The sequence below is a fragment of the Corvus kubaryi genome, unplaced genomic scaffold (assembly GCF_017639235.1).
Source record: "Corvus kubaryi isolate FWS band 111438036 unplaced genomic scaffold, C.kubaryi_AGA036_p1.0 62168, whole genome shotgun sequence".
In the NCBI taxonomy this organism is placed as follows: domain Eukaryota; kingdom Metazoa; phylum Chordata; class Aves; order Passeriformes; family Corvidae; genus Corvus; species Corvus kubaryi.
This window is the reverse complement of record NW_024581445.1, coordinates 1-24,125: the sequence shown is the minus strand read 5'-3', so window position 1 is coordinate 24,125 and position 24,125 is coordinate 1. Positions and strand designations below refer to the sequence as shown.

At 59.2% G+C, this 24,125-nt stretch overlaps 3 protein-coding genes across 7 annotated transcripts; all 3 read left to right on the top strand.

Annotated features, from left to right (window-relative positions):
- Nucleotides 1-50: 50 nt before the first annotated feature.
- LOC121672455 (semaphorin-4A-like) lies at nucleotides 51-11,231 on the top strand. Of its 4 annotated transcripts, none has more exons than XM_042045106.1 (15): nucleotides 51-68; nucleotides 5,534-5,672; nucleotides 6,631-6,791; nucleotides 6,904-6,966; nucleotides 7,048-7,146; nucleotides 7,650-7,758; nucleotides 7,872-7,988; nucleotides 8,092-8,222; nucleotides 8,454-8,623; nucleotides 8,699-8,849; nucleotides 9,089-9,278; nucleotides 9,367-9,482; nucleotides 9,570-9,733; nucleotides 9,807-9,919; nucleotides 10,010-11,231. In XM_042045106.1, the coding sequence occupies exons 2-15, from the start codon at nucleotides 5,582-5,584 to the stop codon at nucleotides 10,630-10,632; spliced, it is 2,298 nt and encodes a 765-aa protein (XP_041901040.1). In that variant the 5' UTR covers nucleotides 51-68; nucleotides 5,534-5,581; the 3' UTR covers nucleotides 10,633-11,231. The 4 variants fall into 4 exon arrangements, with proteins under 4 accessions (XP_041901040.1, XP_041901039.1, XP_041901036.1 ...); XM_042045105.1 differs by lacking the exon at nucleotides 51-68 and adding an exon at nucleotides 3,182-4,189; XM_042045102.1 differs by lacking the exon at nucleotides 51-68 and adding an exon at nucleotides 4,812-4,999.
- A 465-nt stretch (nucleotides 11,232-11,696) lies between these two features.
- LOC121672454 (solute carrier family 25 member 44) lies at nucleotides 11,697-21,328 on the top strand. Of its 2 annotated transcripts, XM_042045101.1 has the most exons (6): nucleotides 11,713-11,803; nucleotides 14,729-14,922; nucleotides 15,538-15,649; nucleotides 15,993-16,720; nucleotides 18,630-18,757; nucleotides 19,166-21,328. In XM_042045101.1, exons 4-6 carry the CDS (start codon nucleotides 16,099-16,101, stop codon nucleotides 19,355-19,357), a joined length of 942 nt encoding a protein of 313 aa, XP_041901035.1. In that variant the 5' UTR covers nucleotides 11,713-11,803; nucleotides 14,729-14,922; nucleotides 15,538-15,649; nucleotides 15,993-16,098; the 3' UTR covers nucleotides 19,358-21,328. The 2 variants fall into 2 exon arrangements, with proteins under 2 accessions (XP_041901034.1, XP_041901035.1); XM_042045100.1 differs by lacking the exon at nucleotides 14,729-14,922 and having other exon boundaries at nucleotides 11,697-11,803.
- A 773-nt stretch (nucleotides 21,329-22,101) lies between these two features.
- Nucleotides 22,102-23,530, top strand: LOC121672452 (polyamine-modulated factor 1-like). The gene is made up of 3 exons (XM_042045098.1): nucleotides 22,102-22,257; nucleotides 22,440-22,545; nucleotides 23,256-23,530. Exons 1-3 carry the CDS (start codon nucleotides 22,103-22,105, stop codon nucleotides 23,409-23,411), a joined length of 417 nt encoding a protein of 138 aa, XP_041901032.1. The 5' UTR covers nucleotide 22,102; the 3' UTR covers nucleotides 23,412-23,530.
- Nucleotides 23,531-24,125: the final 595 nt, after the last annotated feature.

Here is a 24,125-nt window from a genome sequence, read left to right as displayed (position 1 = left end):
CAGGCACAGCGCTGCGGAGCCGCGATGTGAGGGACGCAGGCGGGCGGCCGGGGCGCAGGCACAGCCAGGTAGGTGCCCGGGATGCCCAGCTTGGGGGTCCCCCCGCCCCAGTGCTTGGATGCCTGGGTCCCCCCATGCTGTGCAGAGCCACATCGCCCCAGATTTGGGTGCAGCAGGGCCGAGGCTCGGGAGGGCAGGGGGTGCCAGGGGGTCGAGGGCATCGCTGCCGCCTCCCAGCTTCAAGTGAGCCTGTGGAGACCCAGCAGGGTGCCATCTCCCCTCCCAGGAGAGGGGTACAGGGACGTGTCAGAGGCAGGTGCTGCCAGCATGAGAGGGGACACGCTGGCCCCCTCTCTGTGCGCTGTTTGTCTCCCATTTCTGCCAGCTCAGGGATACCCATGCCACAGCGCTGGGGCAGCTACCCCACAGTGCTGCAGCCTGTCCCCTTTTGTGGGGATTCAACCCTACTCCAGCCGTGGCACTGCCAGGCCCCAAAAGTCATGAGGTTGTGCCCAAAATAGTGGATTCCAGAATGATGGGGGAAGTCAACCATGCTGCTGGGATCTCGTGCTGCTGCCTGGACGTGTTCTTGGGAGGAGATGGGTCAGGAGACACGGGAACTGCTATGGGGAACTGCCATGGGGAAATGCAACAGGGAAATAATGCCCTGGATCCCCCCATGTCCCCCACAGGACCCCAATGTCCTGGCACTCCTGGGCTGGGTCGTGCTGGGCAAAGGCTGAGCTGGGGACCTATGGGGGTCCCTGCACGGCCCCCAGGCGACATTGCAGAGCCCTGTAGGGACAATACAGACATTGTGGGTTTCTTACAGAGCCACTTGAGGTCTGTGCACTCTCCACAGGGACCCTGCACACCCCTGTGTGGACCTTGCATAACCCTGTGGGGATCTTTCACATCCCTGTGGGGCCATGTGCAGCCAGTGGGGACCTCGCACAGCCCAGTGGGGAGCCACGGCCCACAGAGACCTCACACATCCTTATGGGGACCTTGCAAAAGAGCCTGTGAAATGGCTCCAGCCCCACTTCAGCCAAAGCACTGACTCAAGGTTGGGTTTCTCCCGTGCCTCCTGTTGTCCCGCGGAGCTGAGCCCTGCTTCGGGTCCCCCAGAGTCTGGCAGGAGGGAGATGGGATCCCAGAGCAGGGGCCATGGCCTGGCCTTGCTCACTTGTGCACTGAATGTTGGGGTCTCTTCAGAGACACCCTGGGTGGGCAGGAGCACTGGGGTTTGGGCACATGTTCAGGACCACCAGTTTTGTGGGGGGAAAGTCTAGCACAGGAAGCCTTGGAGCAATCACTGGGATGGGGTAGAGCTGGGACTGACTCCAGTGTCTGGCAGCCACCAGGGTTTATCAGCCAGGGCATGGCCGAGTGGGTGCTGGGGGCCCTGCCAGCCCCACACTGGCCCCTCCAGGCCCCTGCGTGCCCAGGGGGATTAAGGTCAGGCCACCCCGCTAATCCCAAGGGGGGGTTAAGATGTGAGCTTGTGCCCACTGCTACCCCCCAAAGCTGCACCCCAAGGTGCTGCAGGTCATAGGACCCCCACAGGGCACCCTGGGGGAGCCAGGGCAGGGCTGAGGGGCTGCAGCTCAGCCTCGGGGTGGGAGGAGTGTCCACAGCAGGCTCCAGCTAAGCCTCCAGCGCTGGTGGGCACTAGGCACAAGCTCCTTACAGATCTCTATGAAAGGCTCCAACCTCCCGAGCCCTGTGGGAACTGCAGGGGCACTTGGCTCTGCTCTCCAGCCCTGGCAGAGCAACTACCCCAGGCAATGGGCCTGGTGCAGGCTTGCAGCTTTTGGGGGTGCTGGTACCACACCCCAGCTGGTGCAGAGGCCGGTCCCTCTCCGGTGCCTCGGCTGTGGCTGTGCAAGCCTGAGGCCATGCAGGGTGGCTGCAGAGCAGGGAGGAAGTAGTAGCTGGGGATCCTGTTTTGGGACTCATGGCACCCTGCTGTCACACAGAGAGAAGGGGAAGGGGGCAAGTTCCACAGGAGAAGTGGGATCTGCAAGCACCAGCTAGGCCAGGCTTTCTGGCAAAGGAAATTCCAAGGGCGGAAATGCCATAAACCAAAGTTTGTGGATGCTGGGTGGGGGGGACACGCATGCAGCCTGGTGCCAGGACTGCACCCCAAGCCCCCTCCTGGGATCCCCAAGACCACGTAGCACCGGGAGCCAGAGCCAGCAGCACTCATCTGGGACGGGTGAAGTGGGAGGGCTGAGACAGGGATGGGGTGCAGGGATGGGGTGTGGATATGGGGGCGCAGGGATGGGGTGCGGGGATGGGGTGCGGGGATGGGGTGCAGGGATGGGGTGTGGATATGGAAGTGCTGAGATGGGGGTGCAGGGACTTGTTTCCAAAAGCTGAGAGCAAAACCGGGGTGAAGGGCCCCATTGTAGTTATGGGGGCACAGGAATGTGTCAGGCAAGGGGTTGGACGGAACACGTGTGGGGGCACAGGGGTGTCCCTGCACCTCGTGGGGGTGTCGGGGGCGTGTGTGGGGTGAGGGGCGGTGGTGTCCACACGTTTACCGGTGGGCGCCCGCCCTCATACGCGGGGCCGTGTCCATCTCCCGGTGCGGGGGGGCTCGGGGTCCGCAGCCCCGTGTCCGTCCGTCAGGGTCTGTCGGTGCGGGGGGGCCGCGGACGGCCGAGGTGCAGCCGTAGCCATGGCGACGTGAGCCGGATGCGGGGCCGGGGGATGCTGCTCCCGCCCGCCCGCCCGCCGCAGGTCGGTACCGCCGCACCGCGACCGGGCCCGGGGCTGCCGGGGGGTCCGGGGGGGTCTGGGGAGGCTCCGCGGGGCCGGGGGGTCGAGAGGGAAGGGGGAAATCGCCACAGTGGGGCTGGGCGTGGGGGACCCCCCAGCGCTGATGCTGCCAGACAGCAACAAAACCGCTGAGGTGCCGGCCCTGGGGAGACCCCCGGCACCCCCCGGCAGTCCCCCGGACTCCCTGCCCTCACATTCCTCCCAACCTCCCCTGTCCCCCATTTCCTGCGCACTCCTCCACTCCTCCTCCACCCCTCCACTCCCTCCTGCGCATCCTCCTCTCTCTTACCTGCACCCCCCCAGCTCTCCCCACCCTTTGTATCGAACACCCCCATGAATCGTCTCCCATTTCCTCTTGCACACACCCCCCAAATTCCTCCCCTTCATCCCCCCATGTCCTTAGTCCACCCCCCCTCCTCCCTTGCTTTCCATCTCACACACACACCCCCTGCTCTGGATCTGGGGGGATCAAAGGAGCTTCCCCCAGGCTGAGCTGCCCCAGCCCCTCCTGGGATGTGACATGGGCAGGGGATTGGAGTCCAGCTGCAGAGAAGGACCGAACTCTTCTGTGCTGTGGGAAATTGAGGCACGGGGAAGGTCTGCACAGCTGGGAGAACAGTGCCACAGCTTCACACCTGCCCTGCGCCCGTCACAGCTCAGCTTGCTGAGCACAAGGGCTGGGCCTGGCTTCATCCCGTGGCAGGTGACATGCTCTTTGTAGGGAGTGTGGGTGTTCATTGACAGCACAGTGTGCCCTGGCTTAGAGGGAATCCTCCAAGAGGAGATCCAAGCAGGAGCAAGACCCATGAAGCCACAGCTGTGGTCAACCTGAAAGCACCAGGGGAAACTAAACCACCCCAGTGTTGAGAGACCGTTGGTGGCACTCGCTCCCATACACAAATCGCATGCAGGGAGGCTGTAAATTACACCTCCCCACCATGTCACCAGACCACTGTGACCAGGGGACCCATAAAAGAGGAGAGATAGGGCTGAGAAGAGATTCTGGCTTCCCACACTGCTGGAGCAGCCTCAAGGCTGCTGTCACCTCACATCCTGTGTCAGCCCTGGCTCATGCTGGGGAACACTCTGGTGGTTTTCCTCAGCCCCACCACAGCCCCCACCAAGCCTTCAGCCTCACCAAAGAGCCTCTGCTCTCTTTCCCATCCCTCCTCCCCCTCTGCGGCCTCGGTGGCTCTGGCCCAGGGCAGAACAATGCAGCCGGTCCAAGGCTCCGTGCGGCCCTGTCCCTCAGCCAGCCCTTGGCCAAGTGGGAAATCCGGGGCAGAGTAACCTACTTTCTGTGCTCACAAGGAGCTTCTGTCCCAGCCAAGCAAGGTGGTGAGGACAGCGCTGCCCTCCCAGGGCTCTGCGTCCCGGTGGGCTGCTGTGGGGACGGGGGAGGCAGGTAAGGAGGCCCCAACAGGGCGGGATACTCCTCAGCCTTGTCCACAGAGGGATATTGGAGTACCTCAGGTATGGCTGTGATGCTGAGGAACTCCAGGGCTTCAGCTTTGGGGGGTCTCTTGCCTACAGCCTCCCCAGATCAGCCTGGGGTGAAGGATGGAATGTCCAGTGAGGCGGGTTCCTGGAACAGCTGCGGGAGCTTTGTGGGGCCGATGCTCGGCCCTGGGGGACTGTTTGTGGGGATGATAGCCCCATGGGGCTGTTTGTGGGGAGCAATGCTCAGCCCTGGGGGCTGGTTTTCTGGGCGATGCTTGTCCCCATGGGGCTGGTTTCGGGGCTGATGCTCAGGCCCGCTGTTGGTCCACACAATCCACAGAAAAAATGCCGTTGCTTTCCTCACCCCAAAGATTTCCCCAGCAAGCAAACCCAGGCATCTGAGCACACCTTTCTCCCCCACGTCGCCCCCTGGGCACCCAGCCGGAGGAGCAGAGCTCCCTGGTTCCCATCCCAGCTGCCTCCGCCAGGCTTCGCTGCTGTCCCTGCGGGGGTGCGAGGCAGGGGAGGCGGGCGCAGGCACCCACTGCCCCAACCTGCCGAGGCTCGTCCTCTTCCAGCAGGACTTTCAGGTTCCCGCAGTCCCGGCGGAGCCACGCAGGGTTGGGCTGGGCCGGGCTGCAGCGAGCCCAGCAGGAGCCGGGCTGGCAGCACGGCCACGCTGCAGCCGGGTGCAGGGCATGGGCCCACGGGGGGCTCGTGGCCACAGCCCCCAGGGCCCCGGCGCCTGCCGGGTGCCCGTGCTCCAGGGCTGGAGGTGAGCGGCTCTGTCCTCGCCCGCCAGAGAGGTAATGCCGCTCGCTGGGGACGCGGTGGCCATCAGAAGGGGTCCTGGGCACCGCGAGGTTCTCGAGACGTGGCTCTTTCCCCAGTGCTTCTGGCATGAGCTGCAGAAAGAGCTGCAAGAAGGGGGTTCCCGTGTGTGTTCCCCCCCATTTTGTGGACACTCTGATGGAGCCAGACAGAGAAATCCCTGATGGGGATGGGCTCTGGGGGCAAAGGCAGGAGCATCTGGTCACCTCTGTGCCGGGGTCCCTGGTGCAGGAGCCCCAGAGGGTGAGGGGACATCTCTGACTGTGCCACAGATTTTGGTGCAGGAGGCCCGCAGGACTTCTCTGACTGTGCCGGTGGAGCAGTGGGAACTTCGTGCCCGTACTGGGGGGCCACGTGCGCTGAGGCCCCCCCATCCCCCCGCCTCTGCGCCGGGTGCTGCTTCCCCTCTCTTGTTTCCGCCGGGTGAAGTGACACGGCAGCCCAGCAGCGTGTGCCCTCACCCTCGCCCTCCCCGCAGGGATGGTTGTGGGACCCTCCTGGGGCGCATCCCTGCCGCCCCCCCGCCATGCCCGCCGCCCTTCGCCTGCTCTGCGGGGTGGTGGTGCCGGCTGCCGTGCTCTGCGCAGAGCCCCTGCCCCGCGTCACCTTCCCCAGCGGTGAGTATGGCACCGGGAGCAGGAGGACTGGGAAGAGCTGGGACAGCTGGGGAGGGGGACACACAACATCTGCCTGGGAGAGTGTCCATCCCCAGGGTTGAGCATCCAGCATCAGGAACCTTGGGGTGCCCCCATCACAGCCCCTCCGCCCCATCACTGACCCTCATGTGGGGCTGGAGACAGTGCCAGTGGCCGCAGGTGATGCAGTGGGGGATGAGAGTAAATGAGGCTGCTTGGCACCCCAGCACCCGGTGTGCCAGACCCAACAGCCATTTTGTCACCCACCTGGCACCCAGGGTCTGCTCAGGGTCACCCTGGGGGGATGAAAAGCTGTCTCTGGAAGGGACAAGGCATGGCATGTCCAGCTGAAAGGCAGGTGGCGAAGCAGGAGCTTGGTGGGGGCTGTGCTGTGGCAGTCGGGCTGCAAGAGGGTCTGTGCCCTATGGTAGGGTCGTGCCGTTCCAGCCGTGACTGCACTGTCACTTCCCCTTCCCCATGTAGCCATGCCGAGAATTGCAAAAAATCCCCCACTTTCGGTGCCTGGTGGGGATGAACAAGAAGCTGAAGTCCCTGGTGGCCCCCCCCAGTCTGGCACCTCGGGGGCTTGTAATCCCTCCAGGGTGTCACCCTGGGGCAGTGCATCCCCCAATCGGAGCACTGCCCTTGGCCATGGCCCCAAAGCATCACAGGCACAGCTTGGGGGAAAATGCACCCCATTTCTGGGGCTCTGCAGCTTGAGGATGTTCAGCTCTTGCAGTAGGACCTGGAGAGGACAGGGGGAGGTGGGGACCTGGAGGGGGAATGTGGTGTGGGAGCTGGAGGGGAAGAACTGCACCCCATTTCCTGTGTGAGATGTGACACAAGCCGCAATGGCAGCTGCTGCCACATCCGGCCGCGGCTGATGGTGGTGGTGTGTGTGTGACCCTCTTGGCCCCGTCACCCCCTCTGCTCCTGCCAGGGGACCCCCGGCGGACCCTCACCCACTTCAGCCAGGACAATGTCTCCCATTACGACGTCTTCCTCCTGGATGAGAGCAAGGAGGAGCTGTACGTGGGGGCACGCGACCGGGTGCTGGCCCTCGCTGTCGGCACCCCCGGCAGCATCCGTGCCAAAGCCTCGGTGAGCAGCCACCACTTTTGGGGAGGTGGAAGTGGGGAGGCCTCCGCTGTGTTTCAGTTTCCCTGCTGGGGCTGGGCCCAACAGCCCAGGAACATCTCCATTCTCTTTGCAGATAACATGGGGACCCACAGCTGAGAAAACCTCCGAATGTGCTTTTAAGAAGAAGAGCCAAGAGGTGAGATGGCCCTGTGGGGGCTCAGGGGTCCCACAAAGCTACTGGGGTGCTCAGCACTCAACTCCGCTCTTTTCCCCTCAGACCGAGTGCTTCAACTTCATCCGAGTCCTGGTGGCCCTGAACCAGACCCACCTCTACGTCTGCGGGACCTATGCCTTCAGCCCCGCGTGCACCTACATCGTGAGTGTCCTCCCCAGGACAGGGCACAGGGGTCTCTGTGCAGGTTGTGGTGTTGCTGTGAGGACCCACAAAATACACTCCCAGAAGTGAATTGCATCATGGGGTGTTCCCAGGAAGGGGGTGCTGGGTGTCCCCGCCAAGGGACATCTTTGTGTCCCATCTGCTAAAGGAGCCCGCGGTGATTCTCACTCAGCTGCCAGCAACTCTTCCTCTGGCAGGGAAACCCCAATTCTGGGTCCCCTCAGGTGACTCCAGGCTCTCTGTCCCTGCCTCAGTTTCCCCCGTGCTGAGCACATGGTGACTGCCAGTCCCCAACAGGAAAATGAGGGAAGGTGACAGGACCCAGGTACCCTCGGCATCCTCTGTCATCACCCCCTGTCATCATCCCTGCACCCACCTTGAAAACATGGACCACCCATGTCTGCAAGATGTTCCGCAGTCATTCCCTACAGATCTGGGGTTGTTTTCACTCCTTTCGCTGATTTTTCTCCCCTTTTCCACAGCACCTGGAAAACTTCACACTCATGTCCAGTGGCAGAGGACAACCCTTTCTGGATGGGAAGGGCCAGTGCCCCTTTGATCCGCAGCACACCTACACGGCCCTGCTGGTGGGTGAGTATGGGGCCAGTGGCCTCACGGGTGGGCACCCACCCCTGCGATGGAGTGGAGGATGAGGGTGGGGGGTCCCCACCGCAGCTCACTCCCCCCACTCTGTCCCCGAGCAGACGGTGAGCTCTACGCCGGCACCATGAACAACTTCCAGGGCAACGAGCCCATCATCTCCCGCTCACTGGGTACCCGCACCCTGCTCAAGACAGACGCCTTCCTCCGCTGGCTCTCGGGTGAGCAGAGGGAAGGTCCTGGGGAGGATCCCCCAGTGCCAGGGGTGCCTGCAGCCCCCCACGGCTCCAGCTTCTCACCCACCTGCCCTGGCTGTGCCTGTAGCCGACGCCGCCTTCGTGGCCTCCTTCAGCATCCCTGGGGACGACAAGGTCTACTTCTTCTTTGAGGAGACAGCGGACGAGTTTGACTTCTTCGAGCGGCTCCTGGTGCCGCGGGTGGCCCGTGTCTGCAAGGTGGGTGCAGGGATGGCAGCAGGGAATGAGGGTGGGCTACAGTGGGGGTATGGTGATGGGGGATGATGAGGATGTGGGACAATGATGGGAGACAATGGTTGTACTATGATCGGCAACGATGACAGGGGACAATGACACGGGATGATGACACCATGATGGGGACAGTGACAGGGGACAAAGGGAGTAACCGGATCTTGTCACCTTGGTAATGAGCACCCTCCGGCTCTGCAGAGTGATGTAGGGGGGGACAAGGTGCTGCAGAAGAAGTGGACAACTTTCCTGAAGGCGCAGCTGGTGTGCTCCCAGGCCGGCCGCTTCCCCTTCAACGTCATCCACCACACCTTTGCCCTGCCTCGCCACGACGGCCGCGCTGACTTCTACGCCGTCTTCACCTCGCAGTGGTGAGTGCCCAGGGGTGTGGAGGCAGTCGGGGGCCTGTGCCCTGCTGCTGCCCACCTGGCTGTCCCTCCCTGCAGGCAGGCGGGCAGGGCGGGCAGCGCCGCCGTCTGCGCCTACAGTCAGGAGGATCTGGAGAAGGTCTTCGAGGGCAAGTACAAGGAGCTGAACAAGGAGAGCTCTCGCTGGACCGTCTACAGTGGCGCCGACATGACTCCCCGGCCTGGCAGCGTGAGTGCTGCTCACTCAGGGGGGCTGGACTCTCTGGGGGACAATGCTGGTCCCCAAGAGAGGGGTCTGTCTATCCCAATTTGCCCTGTGTGCTCGCACTGCAAGCAGGATGAGAAAGGAGGAGGGGCCCTCTGCACCCCACTGACGCTGGCACGGGGCAGTGCAGTGATGCAGCACATCCTCCCCTCCCCATGCCTCAGTTTCCCCACACCAGCACAGACCCCTCTCTCCCCCCACAGTGCGCCATGGGTCCCTCCTCAGACAAAGCCCTCAGCTTCATGAAGGAGCATTTCCTGATGGACGGGAAGGTGTCACCCATCCAGGGGCGGCCTCTCCTGGTGAAGTCAGACGTCACCTACACGCGCATCACAGTGGATGAGACTCGCGGCATCTCAGGGGTCACCTATCGTGTCATGTTCCTGGCCACAGGTGGGCTTTTATGGGGGTGCACGCAGGCTCACCCCTCCGACCCTTCCCTTGGCTCCAAAGCCTCAGTGATGTCCCCTGTGCCCCGCAGCGGAGGGTTTCCTACACAAGGCAGTGGAGCTGCCCAAGGGTCCCCACATCGTGGAGAGCATCCAGCTCTTTGCGATGCCAGAGCCGGTGAAGAACCTGCTGCTGGCCCCAGGGAAGGTAGGGCAGATGCGGTCACCCAGGCCACCCAACAGCCATCCAACGGAGGCTGGGGGGAGGCTCAGCCCTGCGCCTCTCCCTCCCCAGGGCATCCTCTATGTGGGCTACTCCAGAGGCGTCCTGCAGGTCCCGCTGGCCAACTGCAGCCTGCACCAGAGCTGCGCCGAGTGTGTGCTGGCACGGGACCCCTACTGCGCCTGGCACAGCTCCGAGGGCTCCTGCCAGCCTGCCCGCCTCGCCACCGAGGACACGTGAGCAGCGGGACGAGGATGGGAAGGGGGTGTGGAGGTCACCTGGATGCTGACGCCGCTCTCCTGGCCGCAGGAGTGCGTGGCTGCAGGACGTTGAGACAGGGAGCTCGGTCACCACGTGCCACCACAGGAGGAGTGCAGGCATGCCCCGAGCCTGGGGGGCACCAGAGGATCCCACCGTGCAGGGTTGAGTATGGGAGCACAGCGGGATGGGGCACATGGGGTTGGACGGGGTACATGGGGTGCACCACATCACCCTGCTCTCCACGTCCACAGAGCTCAGCCCTCAGCTGAACACCGTGGTCCACCTGCCGTGCCCCCGCAACTCTGCACTGGCCACCTACAGCTGGCAGCAGCCCAGCAGCGGCCAGGGGAACATGGTGCTGCTGCCTGACCACACGCTGGTGGTCATCATGCAGGAGGATACGGCTGGCACCTACAAGTGCCAGGCCACAGAGAACGGCTACACCTGGACCGTGGCTCACTACCAGCTCAGGGACCCTGACGAGGCGGCCTCGGGGGATGGGCTGGATGAGGAGGAGTTGGCCGGGGGGCCATCGGGCCCTGGCACCCCCCGGTCATACTGGCCACAGTTTGTCGCGGTGACAGTGCTGCTGGCGGGGACGCTGACCGTGGCTGCCTGCCTGGCCCTCCTCGCCTACCGTGACCAGCTCAAAGCTCGGAGCAAGGTGCGGGGCTGCAGCACGGCCCACAGCCCCCCGTCCCGCCACCGGGAGAAGGTGCCCCTCAATGGGGGCAGCGCAGAGCCCCCAGCACCTGGAGCTGCCACCGAGGAGGAGGAGGAGGATGAAGGCTCCCAGGCTTGCTGCCTCCAGCTTGATGGGGACATCGATGTGGATAACAACCGACTGCATGTGCCAGCGGGGGACACGGTGTGACACTGCCAGCGGGTCAGGGAGACCCTGGGGAGGGGGGATATGGGGAAGGGTGTGAATGTGAAAGGGTTTTTGGTTTGTTTTTTTTTTATTTAATACGCCTGTTTTAACATAAGGTTCACGTTCTGGGGGAGGAGGTGGAATGGGCCCTGGGAGCAGCAGCATGGGGCAACAGGGTGGGATGGGGCAGGGGAGTGGGATGGGGAGAGAGTGGAGGGCAAAAGAAAGTCGTAGGGACAGGGAAAGGATGTGGCACAGAGGAGAAATGTGGCCGTGGGGCAAGGACGTGGGGTGGAAATGGTGAATGCTGACACTGGTATTACCCCAGAAAAAACCCCAGGTTCCATAAAAAGCTCAACATGGGACAAAGCAGTGCTCAGTGGGCTCCGTAAGCCAACCCCATGGGCACCCACCCCGCACTGCCACCCACCCCTCAACACCGCATGATCCCGCCCCTTGGCCCCCCCGGGTGGCAGAGGCCCCCGCCTCTCCCTAGCTGTCCCCCCGACCCCATTTCCAATGTCTTTGATCTGCCTTTTTGAAGTCAAACCAGCTGTACATTTTCCTGCTCTTTGCTTTTTTATTAAAAAAGGAAAACTCAATGCCTCACATTGCTGGGTCCATGGAGCAGCCCCGGGGGGGCTTTTGGGCAATGTGCGTGGGGGCGTGCAAGGCGTGCGGGATCAACACGTGTGCGCACACGAGTGCGTGCAGGGATGCGTGTTCCTGTGCGGTGCGTGCCGGGCGTGCACGTGCAAGGAGAGCGGGAAGCGGGGGACAACTCTCTCACACTCGCCCATCGCTCCCTTCCACTGGGTGCACCCGGGCTGTTTTCCGCTCCTCGCCGTCCCCCGCCCCTCCGGCACGTGCCGGGCAGGTCCCGCACGCGGCCGCTGACGGGCGCTGGCCCTTTAAGAGCCGGAATTCGGCGCGGTCCCTTTAAGGCGCGCGCGCCCCCTCGCGGCTGCCCCGCGCCCCGCGGCCGCCGCCCTCTTTACTGCGGCCGGAAGCGCGCGCGGGGCACTTCCGGCGCGGCCTCTGCCCGTGCCCAAGATGGCGGCGGCGCTCGGGTGCTGACGCCGCCGGGCACTTCCGGCCGGGGAACGGCCATGGGGCGGCGGGGCCGGGCCGGGCCGGGCCGGGCGTCCTCGGGGGTCCCTCCCGCCGGCGTCAGGTGAGGGGGTGGCGGGGCCGGGCCTGCGGCGGGACGGGGAGAGGCCTGGCCTGGGCCGGCAGCGGCGTGGCACGGCCTAACGGTGGTGACCCGGCCCGGCCCGGCCCGGCCCCGCCGGTGCGGGCGGCGGCGACTGAGCGGGGGCCTGGGCAGGTGTGGAGGCTGCGCGGCCGGACGGGAGGGCGGCGGGTGGGGGAGAGGGGGCGGCTGGCGAGGGGTGCCGGTAAGCCGGGATGGGGGCGAGGGTTGGTGCAGCCCCACTTGGCCTTGAAGGACCCCAGGAGGAGGGGCCGGAGGGTCCCGGGGCAGACGGGGAAGGGCCCGAAGCCCCCCCTCGGCGAGGCCGCCCGGGGCAGGCGGAGCGCGGCTTGAACGGCGGCGGGGAAGGGGGCTGGAGGTCCAGGGACCCTCCCCAGGACAGAGGCCGAAGTCCCCGCAGGGTGGACGGGGAGGCGGCCGGAGCCCCCCGGGGCTGCAGGGGTAAAGCTGCCTCGGGGACGGTGGGGACACCCCGCGATACGGAGCCGCGTCTGGCCCGGCAGTGACCTTGAGCGGATCCCGGACCGAGCTCTGCCCCTGTTCGCGGCCTCAGAGCACGGCCGAGGTTTTGGGGACCAGGGATCAGAGTTGGTGGTTTCGCTCGGGAGGTAGGAGGGTGAGGGGCTCCTGCCCGCGGGGCTGGGGAGAGAAGTGCTGGCATCAGGGTGCCTGTGCCACATCGGTTCCAGAGCGACAGCTGCTCCTCGGAGCTGCGGGCTGTCAGCGGGGCTGGGGTTATAGCCACGACTGCCTCGCGGGTTTGTGTCCGCTCCCACCGTGGGCTGAATTTAAGGAGGGAGCAGTGGATTAGCTTAGCTCGGTGAGTTGGATATGGTGCTAATAACACCAAGGTCAAGGTTCGATCCCCGAATGGGCCATTCACTCCAGAGCTGGACTCGATGGCCCTTCTGGGTCCCGTCCAACTCTGACTATTCTGTGATCCTTTGCTGAAGGAGATGCCAGGCAGGCTCGGTGCTGGCTCCGGATGGTTCCCAGGCGGGTGCTGAGGCATTAGCATGCTGGGCAGGACACATCCCTGGCTGGGGGACACAAAGACCCTGTCTGTGTTTGCCAGAGAATCATCTTTAGCTCCAGCTGCAGCAAAGAGCGGGTTGGGGACCAGGCTGACAGGGTAGCATTAAAAAGACATAAATTGGGGGGGTTTCTACTAAGTTGAGTTCTGTGTATAGGACACTGAGGCTGTGCCCAGACGAGAGAGCAGGGGCAGGGGCAGCCTGCTTGGTGCCCCCTGCTTGGATTTCCAGGCAGAAGTTCAAGAAATGCTGCTTTGTGCATGGTGGGAAGGAACCACTGAGGGATGGTTTTGGCACGGAAGCTGCTCCAGAGTTTAAGGAAGCGTGAGCTGCAGGGAAATCTGGTGCACTTGTACCTTGTTTTGGAGGGCAGGTCAATTCTTAGGAGATGTAGCCATTACTTTTATATCAGCCTCTCTAAAATTGCTTGAAAGATCGTCAGAGAGTTGCTTAATGAGTGTGACGGGATCCCTGCCCTGAGCAAGACCTCGGTCTGAATTTCTGGAAGGGTAAATGCTGTGAGCAAAACTCTTTATGTTGGCAAAGTAAGAATTGTGGCCATGCTGGTCATCCTTCGAGCTGCCAGGATGCTTTCCTTCTTCCACACAGGAGGGACTTTGAGCGCCTCAGAGCCATGGGGTTAAAGTGACTTTGTCTAATTCGGATCCCAAATGAGAGGAGTTATTGCTAAGAGTCCAGAGAAAGTACAGCTGTTCACTCAAGAAGTTGTGGCTGAAATTCTAAACCCGAAGCACTAGAGCACATAAAAGTAAATAAAGATCAATGATACTTCATCGTTATTTTATTATTTTGTTTTCCATATTGCAGTAATGAGGATGTTTTTTGCAGGCAGCCCTTCCCTTTCCTTTGTGGGGAGCTGAATTCCGTCCCTGGGTGGCAGAGGAGTTTGGAGTATGGACCAGGCTTCACCAGGGAACCACATTGGCTAGACCCTAAAATATTAAGCTAGTGGGACTCCTAACAAGAGCCAAGTCATGTTTTCATAGGTGCTGTGTGCAGATCATTCCTGTGCAGGAAGCTTTGTGTGTCAAATCATGCCAGAATTAGCAAACCCAGTAAGGCTGTAATTGTAACTAAAGCAATCCAGGCTTTGTTTAGCCAGGCTGTGGTGTTTGTTGTGCCTTAACTGCCAAGGCAATTGCCTGGGAGGGGGAAGTGTAGCTCTCTTTGCAATGGTAAAAATGTTGGTGCCCTTGGGGGTTTTTAACTCCCCTGTCCATCTGCAGGAGCTGTGGTAGCCTGCAATGCTTTTGTTGGCCGACAGGCAATGAAATGGTCAGTTAATGGGACACCCACCCCTGATCTGCCATAATTTCATAATGCCAGAGGAGAACAATTTCCAGTTTTGTTATTCTGTTTCTAACAGAATGTCTCTGGCCTGTGTGAGCTCTTCATGAATTCTGACATGTGGAGACATTTCCCCAAGAATCACAGACTGGTTTGAGTTGGAAGGACCTAAAAGCCCATCCCATCCCACCCCCTGCCATGGGCAGGGACACCTTCCACTAGCCCAGGTTGCTCCAAGCCCCGTCCAACCTGGCCTTGGACACTGCCAGGGATCCAGGGGCAGCCACAGCTTCCCTGGCCAGTCTGTGCCAGGGCCTGCCCACCCTGACAGGGAAGAATTCCCAATATCTCATCTAACCCTGCTCTTGGTCAGTGGGAAGCCATTCCCCCTGTCCTGTCACTCCAGGCCTTGTCTCACGTCCCTCTCCCTTGGAGCTGCTTTAGGCACTGATGTTGTGGCTTGGTAATGGAAAGTGCCCCCAAATCGGTGTGTGGTGGTGACTGCCCGTCCCTTTGAGTTCTCACTTGGTGAATCTGTTTTCAGATCTCAGGGTTTGGCCCCCCTGTTCCTGCTTCTTGCTCTAGCTCTGCTCTCCAGCAGTTCAGCTCGTGCCTGGGCACACGCTTCCAGTACCCATTTGCCAGCGCCTGGAATATGTTATGATCCAGCTGTAGTGAAGCCTTTCCCAAAAGTTTAGCCACCCAAACACCCCAGGGTTTTTTATTTTGATGTGGAAGGTAAGTCCTTACAGGCAGTGAAATGGTCAGTGTTGCTCTGGGTGATTCTCTGAGCTGCCCTTCTCTTGTTGCCTGGCCCTGTGTGTAGGTTCCCTTAGCCCAAGCTTGGTTAATCGTGCAGCAAGTTAATTTGCTAATTACAGTAGCTGGAAGTACCAGGAGCCTGGTTGTGGAGAAGCAGTTGGTGCCTGCTGAGACATGGTGATGAGCTGCAGCAGTTGGGGCTGGGGGAGGCTGAACCAGCACCTTCCTCCTCATCCCCCCCATTCCTGGTGCTCAGCACAGCCAGCAGTGGCAGGGGGGTTATCAGACCAGGAGCAGCAGTGGAGTGTTGGAAGGGAGGGTGAACTTTGCTCGATGTAGCTGACAAGCAGCTCAACAGAGAGATCCTGGGCTGTGGTTTAACCCTTTCTTTTCGGGGTCTTGGTCATCAATGTGGAGACTACATGACTGTTTTGCATGAGCCTTATTTTCCCATTGTTGTTCTTCTTTTCACCTTCTCATCACCCTCCAGCTTTAGGAAGATCAGAATGGAAATGCCCAAAGAAATGTGTCTAATTCATGCAGGGAATCTAAGAACACAAACAGAGACTTGTCACTTTCTTCTTTGTACAGATCCTGGAACTGAAAAGTGACGTCCTGACACCTGGGAGCATCACAGACCTGGAATGACCTGGGGAGAAGCTGCTTTGGTTGGCCATCCCTGATCTTGCGTGTCCATTAAAAGGTGTGTGTGCTGCTGGAGTGGTGCTCATCTGCTGGCTCTCAGCCTGCTTCCCAAAGCATGGGAGCTTTGCTTTTCCACAGAGCAGTCTGGGCTGTGGTGAGAGCTGCCACGTGTGCCAGCTGCTGCTGGAGCTCAGAAAACGGCCACGGTGACATCAGAAGGTGTCACCATCGGCCACATGGTAGGGCCCTGCCTCTGGAGGTTACAGTCCCTCTGCTGAGTTGGCACAATGCTGTGCAAGGGCTTGCTGTGTGCTCGAGGAGAGTCAGCAAAGTTTGAGGTGATGTGGGCGGCCGTAGCGAACGGGGGCTTTGTCCTCTACCCAAGAGGTCTCTCATTTCAGGTGCCAGCACTTGCAGTCTGGTTGGTCAAGGCTGGAAGGCTGGGCCTGGATCTGCTCTGTACCTTTGAGGGAGATCTGGACCTCTCCTGCCTGACCCCAAGGAGCCATGGAGGACAAACGCAACATCCCCATCATTGAGTGGGAGCACCTGGACAAAAGGAAATTCTATGTGCTTGGGATTTGCATGACTATGATGATCCGGGTGAGCGTTTACCCCTTCACACTCATCCGGACGCGGTTGCAGGTTCAGAAGGGCAAGAGCCTTTACAACGGGACTTTTGATGCCTTTGTGAAAATCCTGCGGACAGAAGGGACGGCTGGGCTCTACCGTGGCTTTTTGGTCAACACCTTCACCCTGATCTCAGGACAGTGCTATGTGACAACATACGAGCTCACTCGGAAGTACGTGTCACGGTACAACAACAACAACGCTGTGAAGTCTCTGGTGGCCGGCGGCTCGGCCTCCCTGGTGGCCCAGAGCATCACGGTGCCCATTGATGTCATCTCCCAGCACCTCATGATGCAGAGGAAGGGGGAGAGCATGGGCAGGTTCAAGGTGCAGAACCAAGACGGCAAGCGGCTGCTGGTCTTTGGCCAAACCAAGGACATCATTGTACAGATTTTCAAGGCCGACGGTTTTAGAGGCTTCTACAGGGGCTATGTGGCCTCGCTGCTCACTTATATTCCCAACAGTGCGGTTTGGTGGCCCTTCTACCACTTCTATGCTGGTAAGTGAAAGGAGACTTGAAACGTATCTTATCCCAGGAGACCCAGAAGCCCCTCGGATCGACTCTTGACACTGTGGATTCAGCATGATTCGCTTTCTCTCTCGAGGTGGGAGCAGAACCTGTCCTGAGCTAAAGAGCTGTGTCTGGTTGTGTAGGAATTCTGCAGGTGTTGGGTGGAAGTTTAACAGAGCAGCAGTGTTTCAATGCAAATAATGACCAGGGGTCCAAGTGCTGGAGGATTTTAAACTGGATGGCTCTAGGCAAGTGGGGCTTTATGCATCTGTTTTAACTTTCTCTTCCACTGATCCCAAATAATGCCTTCTCCATAGTAGTGGGCAGGCTCTTGTGTTGGGCAGAGTTTAGGAGCCACCATGTAAGTATAGTTCATCTTTCAGTTCATGTGGACTCAGCAATCTCATATATGGCAAAAGGACTTGTAGAGCCACAAATCTCATGGCAAAACCAAACAACAGGCAGAGACAAAGGCCAAATCTTCCCTGGGTTTCTGTCAGGTGTTGTTTCGGTTTTGGCAGCTTTAAAATTGGCACCAAGTCTTGGGATGAAAAACTGCACTCAGCGGAATGTTCTTTCTCCCTAGCTCAGTTCTCATACTCCTTAAGGTGTTTCCAAAGGCTAAAGGTATTGGCCGGCTAAGGTTTATTTCCACCTCTGGTGATCCTTTAGGTTTCTGCCGTACAGCATTGCACATGGTTTTTCTGCGTCTGCTTGCCTAATTTCTGCCAAAAGGTGGTGGGAATGAGCAGTTTGGGTTTTTGCTGTACTGGGCCTAAAATATATCTTGGAGGTCACCTGTTCTTCAAAATCCAGATGTCTCAAAGGTCCTGTTTGCTTTCCAGAGTTCTGGTAGCTACAGGGAATGTTGGTTCTGCATTCGGGCTGCATTTAAATGGCAGCGGCAGCTTGGCATGTTGGTCCAGTGTGTACTTTGTGGGAGTGCTCCCATCAGTCTCCATGTCAACTAAGACCAAAACCCACTGTATTAACTGTAAGATTTTCACGCCAAAAGGGCTCAAAGGAGGGCATGTAAGAACAAGGCAGTTGATATGGAGAGACCAGAGCTCTCCACTTCCAGGTGTTTGCTCTTTCCCTGTCTTCTCAGTGGAAATCTAGATTATGGGAAACATAAGCCCCAGCTGTCAGTGAATCTCTGCTTTGGCTGCATTTCCCAGTCCTCTGTCCCTGGAGCAGCAGCGGGGGTCACTGAACCCTCCTCGGGTTCAAAGGACACTGCTGGCCCTGATTCCAATCAATGGACAGAGCTGCTTCCTTCCCTCCTGCCAGGCAGGCTTCCTCATCATCCGAAAAAAATGGGGCTTTTGAACAGTCTTCTGTCCAACTTTAACCATCAGAAGTGTGGGAGATTCAAATCCAATTGGCCAAGCAGCAGGAGCAGAGTGAGGAAATGTGGGATGAGCACTACATGGTGCTTTTCTCCTTAGGGATCCAGAGTGGGATACCAGGGTACCTCCTGGACAGTGTGCCCAGTAGTGACAGCTTCCTGTGCAAATCTCTGCAGACACCTTCCAATAGGGCCTTGTCTTAAGGCTTCCCCCACCTTCCAAAGAGGGTGGGTGTTTTTATACCCTATTTTGGAGACATAGAAGCTCATTCTGTCCAGTTTGCCCCACAGGTGTGGCAGCTGATGGGAGGCTGTGGAAGGAAGCATGGGGAGTGTCCTGAAGCCACTGGTGTGATGAGTCCTGCTCCCTGTGCTGTGCCAGCTTTCTGGTTGGTGTAGGAAGCACCGCCTCGAGATTCTGTGGGAGGAGGTGGCAGGCAGAATCAGGGATTCTGCCCACTGCAAATCGGTTGGAATTAGGGGGTGGAGTTAAGGAAATGGTAAGCGGCCACTGAAAGTCTGAAACTTTCCTCTCTCTCCTGTTCCCAGAACAGCTTTCGAGTTTGACTCCTAAAGACTGTCCCCATCTCCTTCTGCAAGCGATATCGGGGCCGCTTGCGGCTGCAACAGCTTCCACACTCACCAACCCCATGGATGTGGTGAGGGCTCGGGTCCAGGTAAGAGCTCAGCCTGCTTGGCACAGTCCGGGGTGGGGTTCAGCCTCAGCTCCCTGATCTCGCTGGTTTCAGGTGAGCTGCTTCTCTGCTCTCCCTGGCCCTTTCATCCTGGCTATTAGCCGCTTAATTAACCCTCAGCATTAACAAGAGCAGCCCAGGGAGCAAGGCTGGCAGTGCTGGCCTGGCCTGCTCAGACAGGCTTTCTCTTCAGAAAGGGAGAGGTGCTTCCTGCTGCCTCCTTAGGACTCTGTGCTTTTTTTGCTGCCCTCCTCAGGGAATTCTGGAGACCAGATCAAGGCTGTTGGACAGGCTGATCTGTCATCTCCAGAGTCTTCAGTTGCAGCAGAGCCTCAGAGCAGCTCAGTATGGAGTCTGGCAGCTCTGTCAATGTTTGTTCTGGCATTGCAGGTGGAAGGCAAGAGCTCCATCATTCTCACCTTCAAACAGCTCATTGCAGAGGAAGGTCCCTGGGGGCTGACTAAAGGCCTCTCTGCCCGCATCATTTCGGCCACTCCTTCCACCATCGTCATCGTGGTGGGGTATGAAACGCTGAAGAAGCTGAGCCTGCGCCCAGAGCTGGTGGACTCAAGGCACTGGTAGAGGCAGCTGGTGGAGGAGAACCTTCCTGTGAACCCTCTTGAGTTTGGACTGTCACAGGGGAGAGCCTGGGAGGCGGCGCAGCTGCTGTGCCTTTGTCTCTGGCTGGTTTCACAGCACAAGGCAGATGCAAAAGCAACTGCGCTTCACCTCTTTTGATTTGAGCGTCATGCGATGCTCTGCTGCTGGTTTTGCTTAAACCGTGACCTTTGGCAGTGCCGTTTGCCTGGGACAGTCCATTCCAGGTGTGTGAATGCATCCTGGCAAGTTATTAATTCCTTTTATTTTTAATTAAAGACTTACTGGCTTAAGCAAAAAGCCAGTTTATTCTCTTTAAATTATTTTCATCTTTGCCAAACTTCCAAGGAGAGGAGTCTCACAGCCTGCAGCAGGACCCTCTGGTGGGATGTCTCTAAGTGGCAGTTGTGCTGTGGGAAGCTGGAAGCAGAAAATAGACAAGTGAATTTCTCCAATTACCTGCATTTATTTCTAGAAGATGTGAGATGAGAGTAACCTGGAACCACTTCAGACCTGATTTCCTGCGTTTTGAATAGATCTACATACTTGTTTTGTATATTCTTGGAGAACGTGCCCTGTCTCTCATCCTCCAAACAGCAAGCTGGCTGATAGCGAGTCAGGGGCTGAGCTGGCTGTTTGGAATTAGCTGATGGCGGTTTTGACACCTAACCTGTGTTTTTAATCTGTTGTAATTTAATTATTTTAGGGAAGCTTATTCTGATTTCTGGGGAACTGAATGGTTGTCCTGTGGCCTTGTTCAGTGTGTCAATCCTGCATGTTCAGAGTGGCTGCGGCCACTTCCCACCTTAGTTAGTTTAAGCCCAGAAATGCAGTTTGGAAGTGTCCTATTGTGGTGCTGCCGGCAGCTGCATGAGAACTGAATGGGGTTTGAGCTACAATTAGATGCGAGGTGGGGAAGGAAAAACCTTGTGCTGGCTTTTGATCTGGTTCAAACCTGACTGGCATGTTCATATTGAATAAGAAGTGATGGTTCACTAATACTTAATGAGTTTAAATTCTGCTCATCCTGTTTGGGAAGGGCAAGGATAATGTTTTGCACAATTGCTGGATCAGAATCCTGAGCTATGGTCTGTGTATTTTACCAGGTGAAAACTTCAGGAGGATGAAACCAGAGGCTGCTTTTTGGGGAGGGGGAGGGAAGGGATTGTTTGACTGTACTCTGCTGCTCTTGGTGGTTGAGATTTCCCTTTCATACTGCCAGCCCACATGTGGTGCTCAGCCCAGTTAGCCATGTCCAGGGGGGTTTGGGATGCACCTCCAAACAACAGAGTGCACCACCTCCATTCCCCTGCTGCCATAACCAGGAATTTTGGTCGAGGTGTTGATCCTGCCGACCTGTGGCTGTTACTGGCTTCCACTTGGCTGTCTCCTCCTGTGGGGACTCACCATGTGTGGCTCTGCCCTTCATCCCAGTGTTGGCCCTGCCCAGCAGGGACTGGACATGCCACCATATCTGCTGGAGATGGAGAGTGCTGAAGCTGCTGCTGAGGTGGGTTCTCTGCTAAGCGCAGAGCGTGATTCTAAGGTGTGGTGCTGTGATGGGCTGCGGGTGACCCATCAAAGCTCTCTTCATCCCATTCTTGTTTCCTGCAGTGCTCAGAAAGGCACTGGGTGCTGGAGCCACTGGTGGAGCTGTTGGAGCAGCACCTTCTGCACCTGCTCTGGTCACCTGTTTGTGGTTTATAAGTTGACACCAGTCGGCTCTTGCTCTAATAACAGATTCTGCTCTGAAAGGCAGAACAACAGCACCCCAAATCGCAGGGCAGCAGTAACGCTAATATTAACAGGAACAGTAACAATCGACCTCTGCCGAGTGCAGCAGGGCCAATCCCAGTGTGCGGCGTGGAGGGGCGGCAGCACCGGTGTGGGGAGACACTGTCAAACTTAATGGTAACCAGCAACGTTCTTGACAACTAATAAACTTCAGAGACCTTCGGCTTGGTGCCTGCGTTTAAAAGCACATGACTCTCCATGCCAGGGGAGGCGGCTGCTTTGTGTCGTGTCACAGAAAGGTTTCAGCCTTTGCCTTTGGACTAGGGACTAGGAGAGGGACGTGGCCTGCCTGAGAGCGCAGGGACAGGCGGCTGCTCGGTGGCTGAACGAGCCAGGGAGAACGGGCTGGAGCACGTGGAGCGCCTGCAGTCAGCTGTGACCCAGCCCCGCCCCGAGGTCCTGGTTGGCTGTTACATGGGAAATGTCGCTTTTTTTCTCCTCTATTCGAGCTGAACTTTGCTGCTGCTTTCCTCGTTGAATTCTTCAGGCTTGATCGTTTCACTAAACGGTCGAGAGCCTCAGTCGCTGGGGGGCAGGGCGGGCATTTCCACGGGGACGGGAGGGAAGGACGGTTTCTCACGCTGCTCCGCTTCAGGGCCGGCAGCTTCTTGGGGCGGTGGGGTTTGTGGCGGTTTTGTCACGGTTTTGTTGCGGTTTTGTCGCGGTTTGGGGGCGGCCCCGGGGGCGGCCCCGCGCTCTCCGCGCTGCGCTCTCTTCCCGCGCTTGCGGCCGGCGGGGGCGGGGCCCGGCGCCCCGGCCAATGGCAGCGGCGGCCGCCGTGGCGGCAGCCAATGGGCAGCGGCAGCCAATGGGCAGCGGCGGCCGCCGTGGCGACAGCCAATGGGCAGCGGCGGCCGCCGTGGCGGCAGCCAATGGGCAGCGGCGGCCGCCGTGGAGGCAGCCAATGGGCAGCGGCGGCCGCGCGCGGGCCGGGCCATGGCGGCGGCGGGCGGCGATGGCGGCGCGGCGGTGGCGGGGGACAGCGGTGCCGATGGCGGTGGAGGCCCGGCCCTGTCGGCGGCCCCGGGTCGCGCCCAGGTGTTCACCACCGTGGTGGACACCTTCCTGGAGAAGCTGGTGGCCGCCGGGAGGTGAGGCGGCAGCGGGGTCGGGCGGGGCGGAGCGGGGAGGGATCCCTGATCCCGGTCCCAGCCCTGCCGTGACCATGGGCCCGCCCGGCTCTGAGCCTGGCCCTGACCCCGGGCCCATCTCTAACCCTGCCTCCGACTCCACCGTGACCCTAGTCCTGATCCTGCCCCCCTCGGTCTTGCAGCTACCAGAGGTTTGTCAACTGCTACCGCTGCTTCTACAAGCTGCAGCCCCAGCTGACCCGGAGCATTTACGATCAATTCATCTCCCAGCTACAGGCGTCCATAAAGGTGAACAGGGGAGCCACCCGGGTGCCTGGGGGGCTGCTTAGAGAGGCTAAAGGAGATACAAAACCCTGTGAAAAAGTGCTGAACAGGTTGATTTTAAGGGCAGCAAATACATTTCCTAAATGGCAAAAGCAGAAAGCTGCGGCTGCTCTCCAGAGCGCTCTGTCTTCCCCAGAAAGAGCTGTAGAATCATTCAGGTTCGAAAACACTGCTAGGACTGTCGAGTCCAGGCATTTCCCCCGCACTGCCAAGGCCACTACTAAACCATGTCCCTAAGTGCCACATGCACGCATCTGTTAAATGCCCTCAGGGATGGTGATTCTCAGGGCGTAGGCCCTTCATCCAGGACAAAGCTGGAAGGACTTTGGACAAAGACCTGGAGTGACAGGGCAAGGGGGAATGGCTTCCCACTGCCAGAGGGCAGGGATAGGTGGGATATTGGGAAGAAATTCTTCCCTGTCAGGGTGGTGAGGTGCTGGCACAGGGTGCCCAGAGAAGCTGTGGCTGCCCATCCCTGGAAGTGTTTAAGGCCAGGTTGGACGGGGCTTGGAGCAACTTGGGTTAGTGGAAGGTGGAAAGAGATGGGTTTTAAGGTCTCTTCCAACCCAAACAATTCCCTGATTTCATGACCAGCGGGGGCTCACAAGCAGAGTGGTGCCTGTGTTTGTTCACTTCGGGTCTTGCTGAATCCCTGTCGTGTCCTTCCTTTGCAGGAGGAGATCCAGGAAGTGAAAAATGAAGGGAATCTAGAGGGACTCTTTAGTTCATTGGATAAGGTTGTGGAGGAGGCAAAGGACCGGGAAGAGCCAGCATGGTATGGATGGCCAGGGGCAGGGCTCATGTTCCTGCAAGGGCAACATCCTGGGTGATGTTTGGGTGTCCTCTTGGCCTCATGCTGCAAGGGAGGGTCTGAAAGCTGCTGTATCTTTACAGCAATGTCACTGGGTGTCACTGGGCCTGAAACACACAAAAATCAGTTTAATCTGTGCATCTCTGGGTCCGGGATCCATTTCCATTTGCTTCCTTAGTGCAAGGAAGTCAGTGCCACTGAGACGGGGGGACAAGCCAATTCTGACCAATCTGTTGGGCAGAGCTTCTGTCCAACAGCAGAGCCCCCCTGGGTGCTCTTTGTGTTCCTGGCTCAGGGCCTCAGCAGATGCTGCAGGTGCTGTTTGGCCACCTGGGAGACAGACTGGGGACTGTAGCCAGAAACACCAAGATTTTGTGTTTCTGTGCTGAGGGGGCGAATGACATCCTGCCTGCTCCAGGCTTCCACTTATGGCCGGGTTTGAGGAAGGGCTTCCTGTTCCCTCCAGTGGGGCTCCTGCTCTGGCTGTCCTCAGTTCCCTGTGCCAGAGGAAACTGGGGGAGCCGCAGAGCCGATCCCACCTGGCAGCAGTTTGGCACCCGATGGGGCTGCGTGGGGCTGTGTGGGACAGTGAGGGGCTGTGGGGGCCTGTGTGGGGCTGTGTGGGGCTGTGGGGGCCTGTGTGGGGCTGTGTGGGGCAGTGTGGGACAGTGTGGGGCAGTGTGGGACTGAGGGGGGCTCTGTGGGGCTGTGTGGGACTGAGGGGGGCTGTGTG

Coding starts and splice junctions, on each gene's coding strand:
- LOC121672452 (XM_042045098.1), top strand. CDS start 22,103: ATGGCGGCGGCGGGCGGCGATGGCGGCGCGGCGGTGGCGGGGGACAGC. Junction 22,258..22,439: donor AAGCTGGTGGCCGCCGGGAG/GTGAGGCGGCAG, acceptor TCGGTCTTGCAG/CTACCAGAGGTTTGTCAACT. Junction 22,546..23,255: donor AGCTACAGGCGTCCATAAAG/GTGAACAGGGGA, acceptor CTTCCTTTGCAG/GAGGAGATCCAGGAAGTGAA.
- LOC121672455 (XM_042045106.1), top strand. CDS start 5,582: ATGCCCGCCGCCCTTCGCCTGCTCTGCGGGGTGGTGGTGCCGGCTGCC. Junction 7,147..7,649: donor GCCCCGCGTGCACCTACATC/GTGAGTGTCCTC, acceptor CCTTTTCCACAG/CACCTGGAAAACTTCACACT. Junction 9,920..10,009: donor AGAGGATCCCACCGTGCAGG/GTTGAGTATGGG, acceptor CCACGTCCACAG/AGCTCAGCCCTCAGCTGAAC.
- LOC121672454 (XM_042045100.1), top strand. CDS start 16,099: ATGGAGGACAAACGCAACATCCCCATCATTGAGTGGGAGCACCTGGAC. Junction 16,721..18,629: donor CTTCTACCACTTCTATGCTG/GTAAGTGAAAGG, acceptor TCCTGTTCCCAG/AACAGCTTTCGAGTTTGACT. Junction 18,758..19,165: donor TGGTGAGGGCTCGGGTCCAG/GTAAGAGCTCAG, acceptor CTGGCATTGCAG/GTGGAAGGCAAGAGCTCCAT.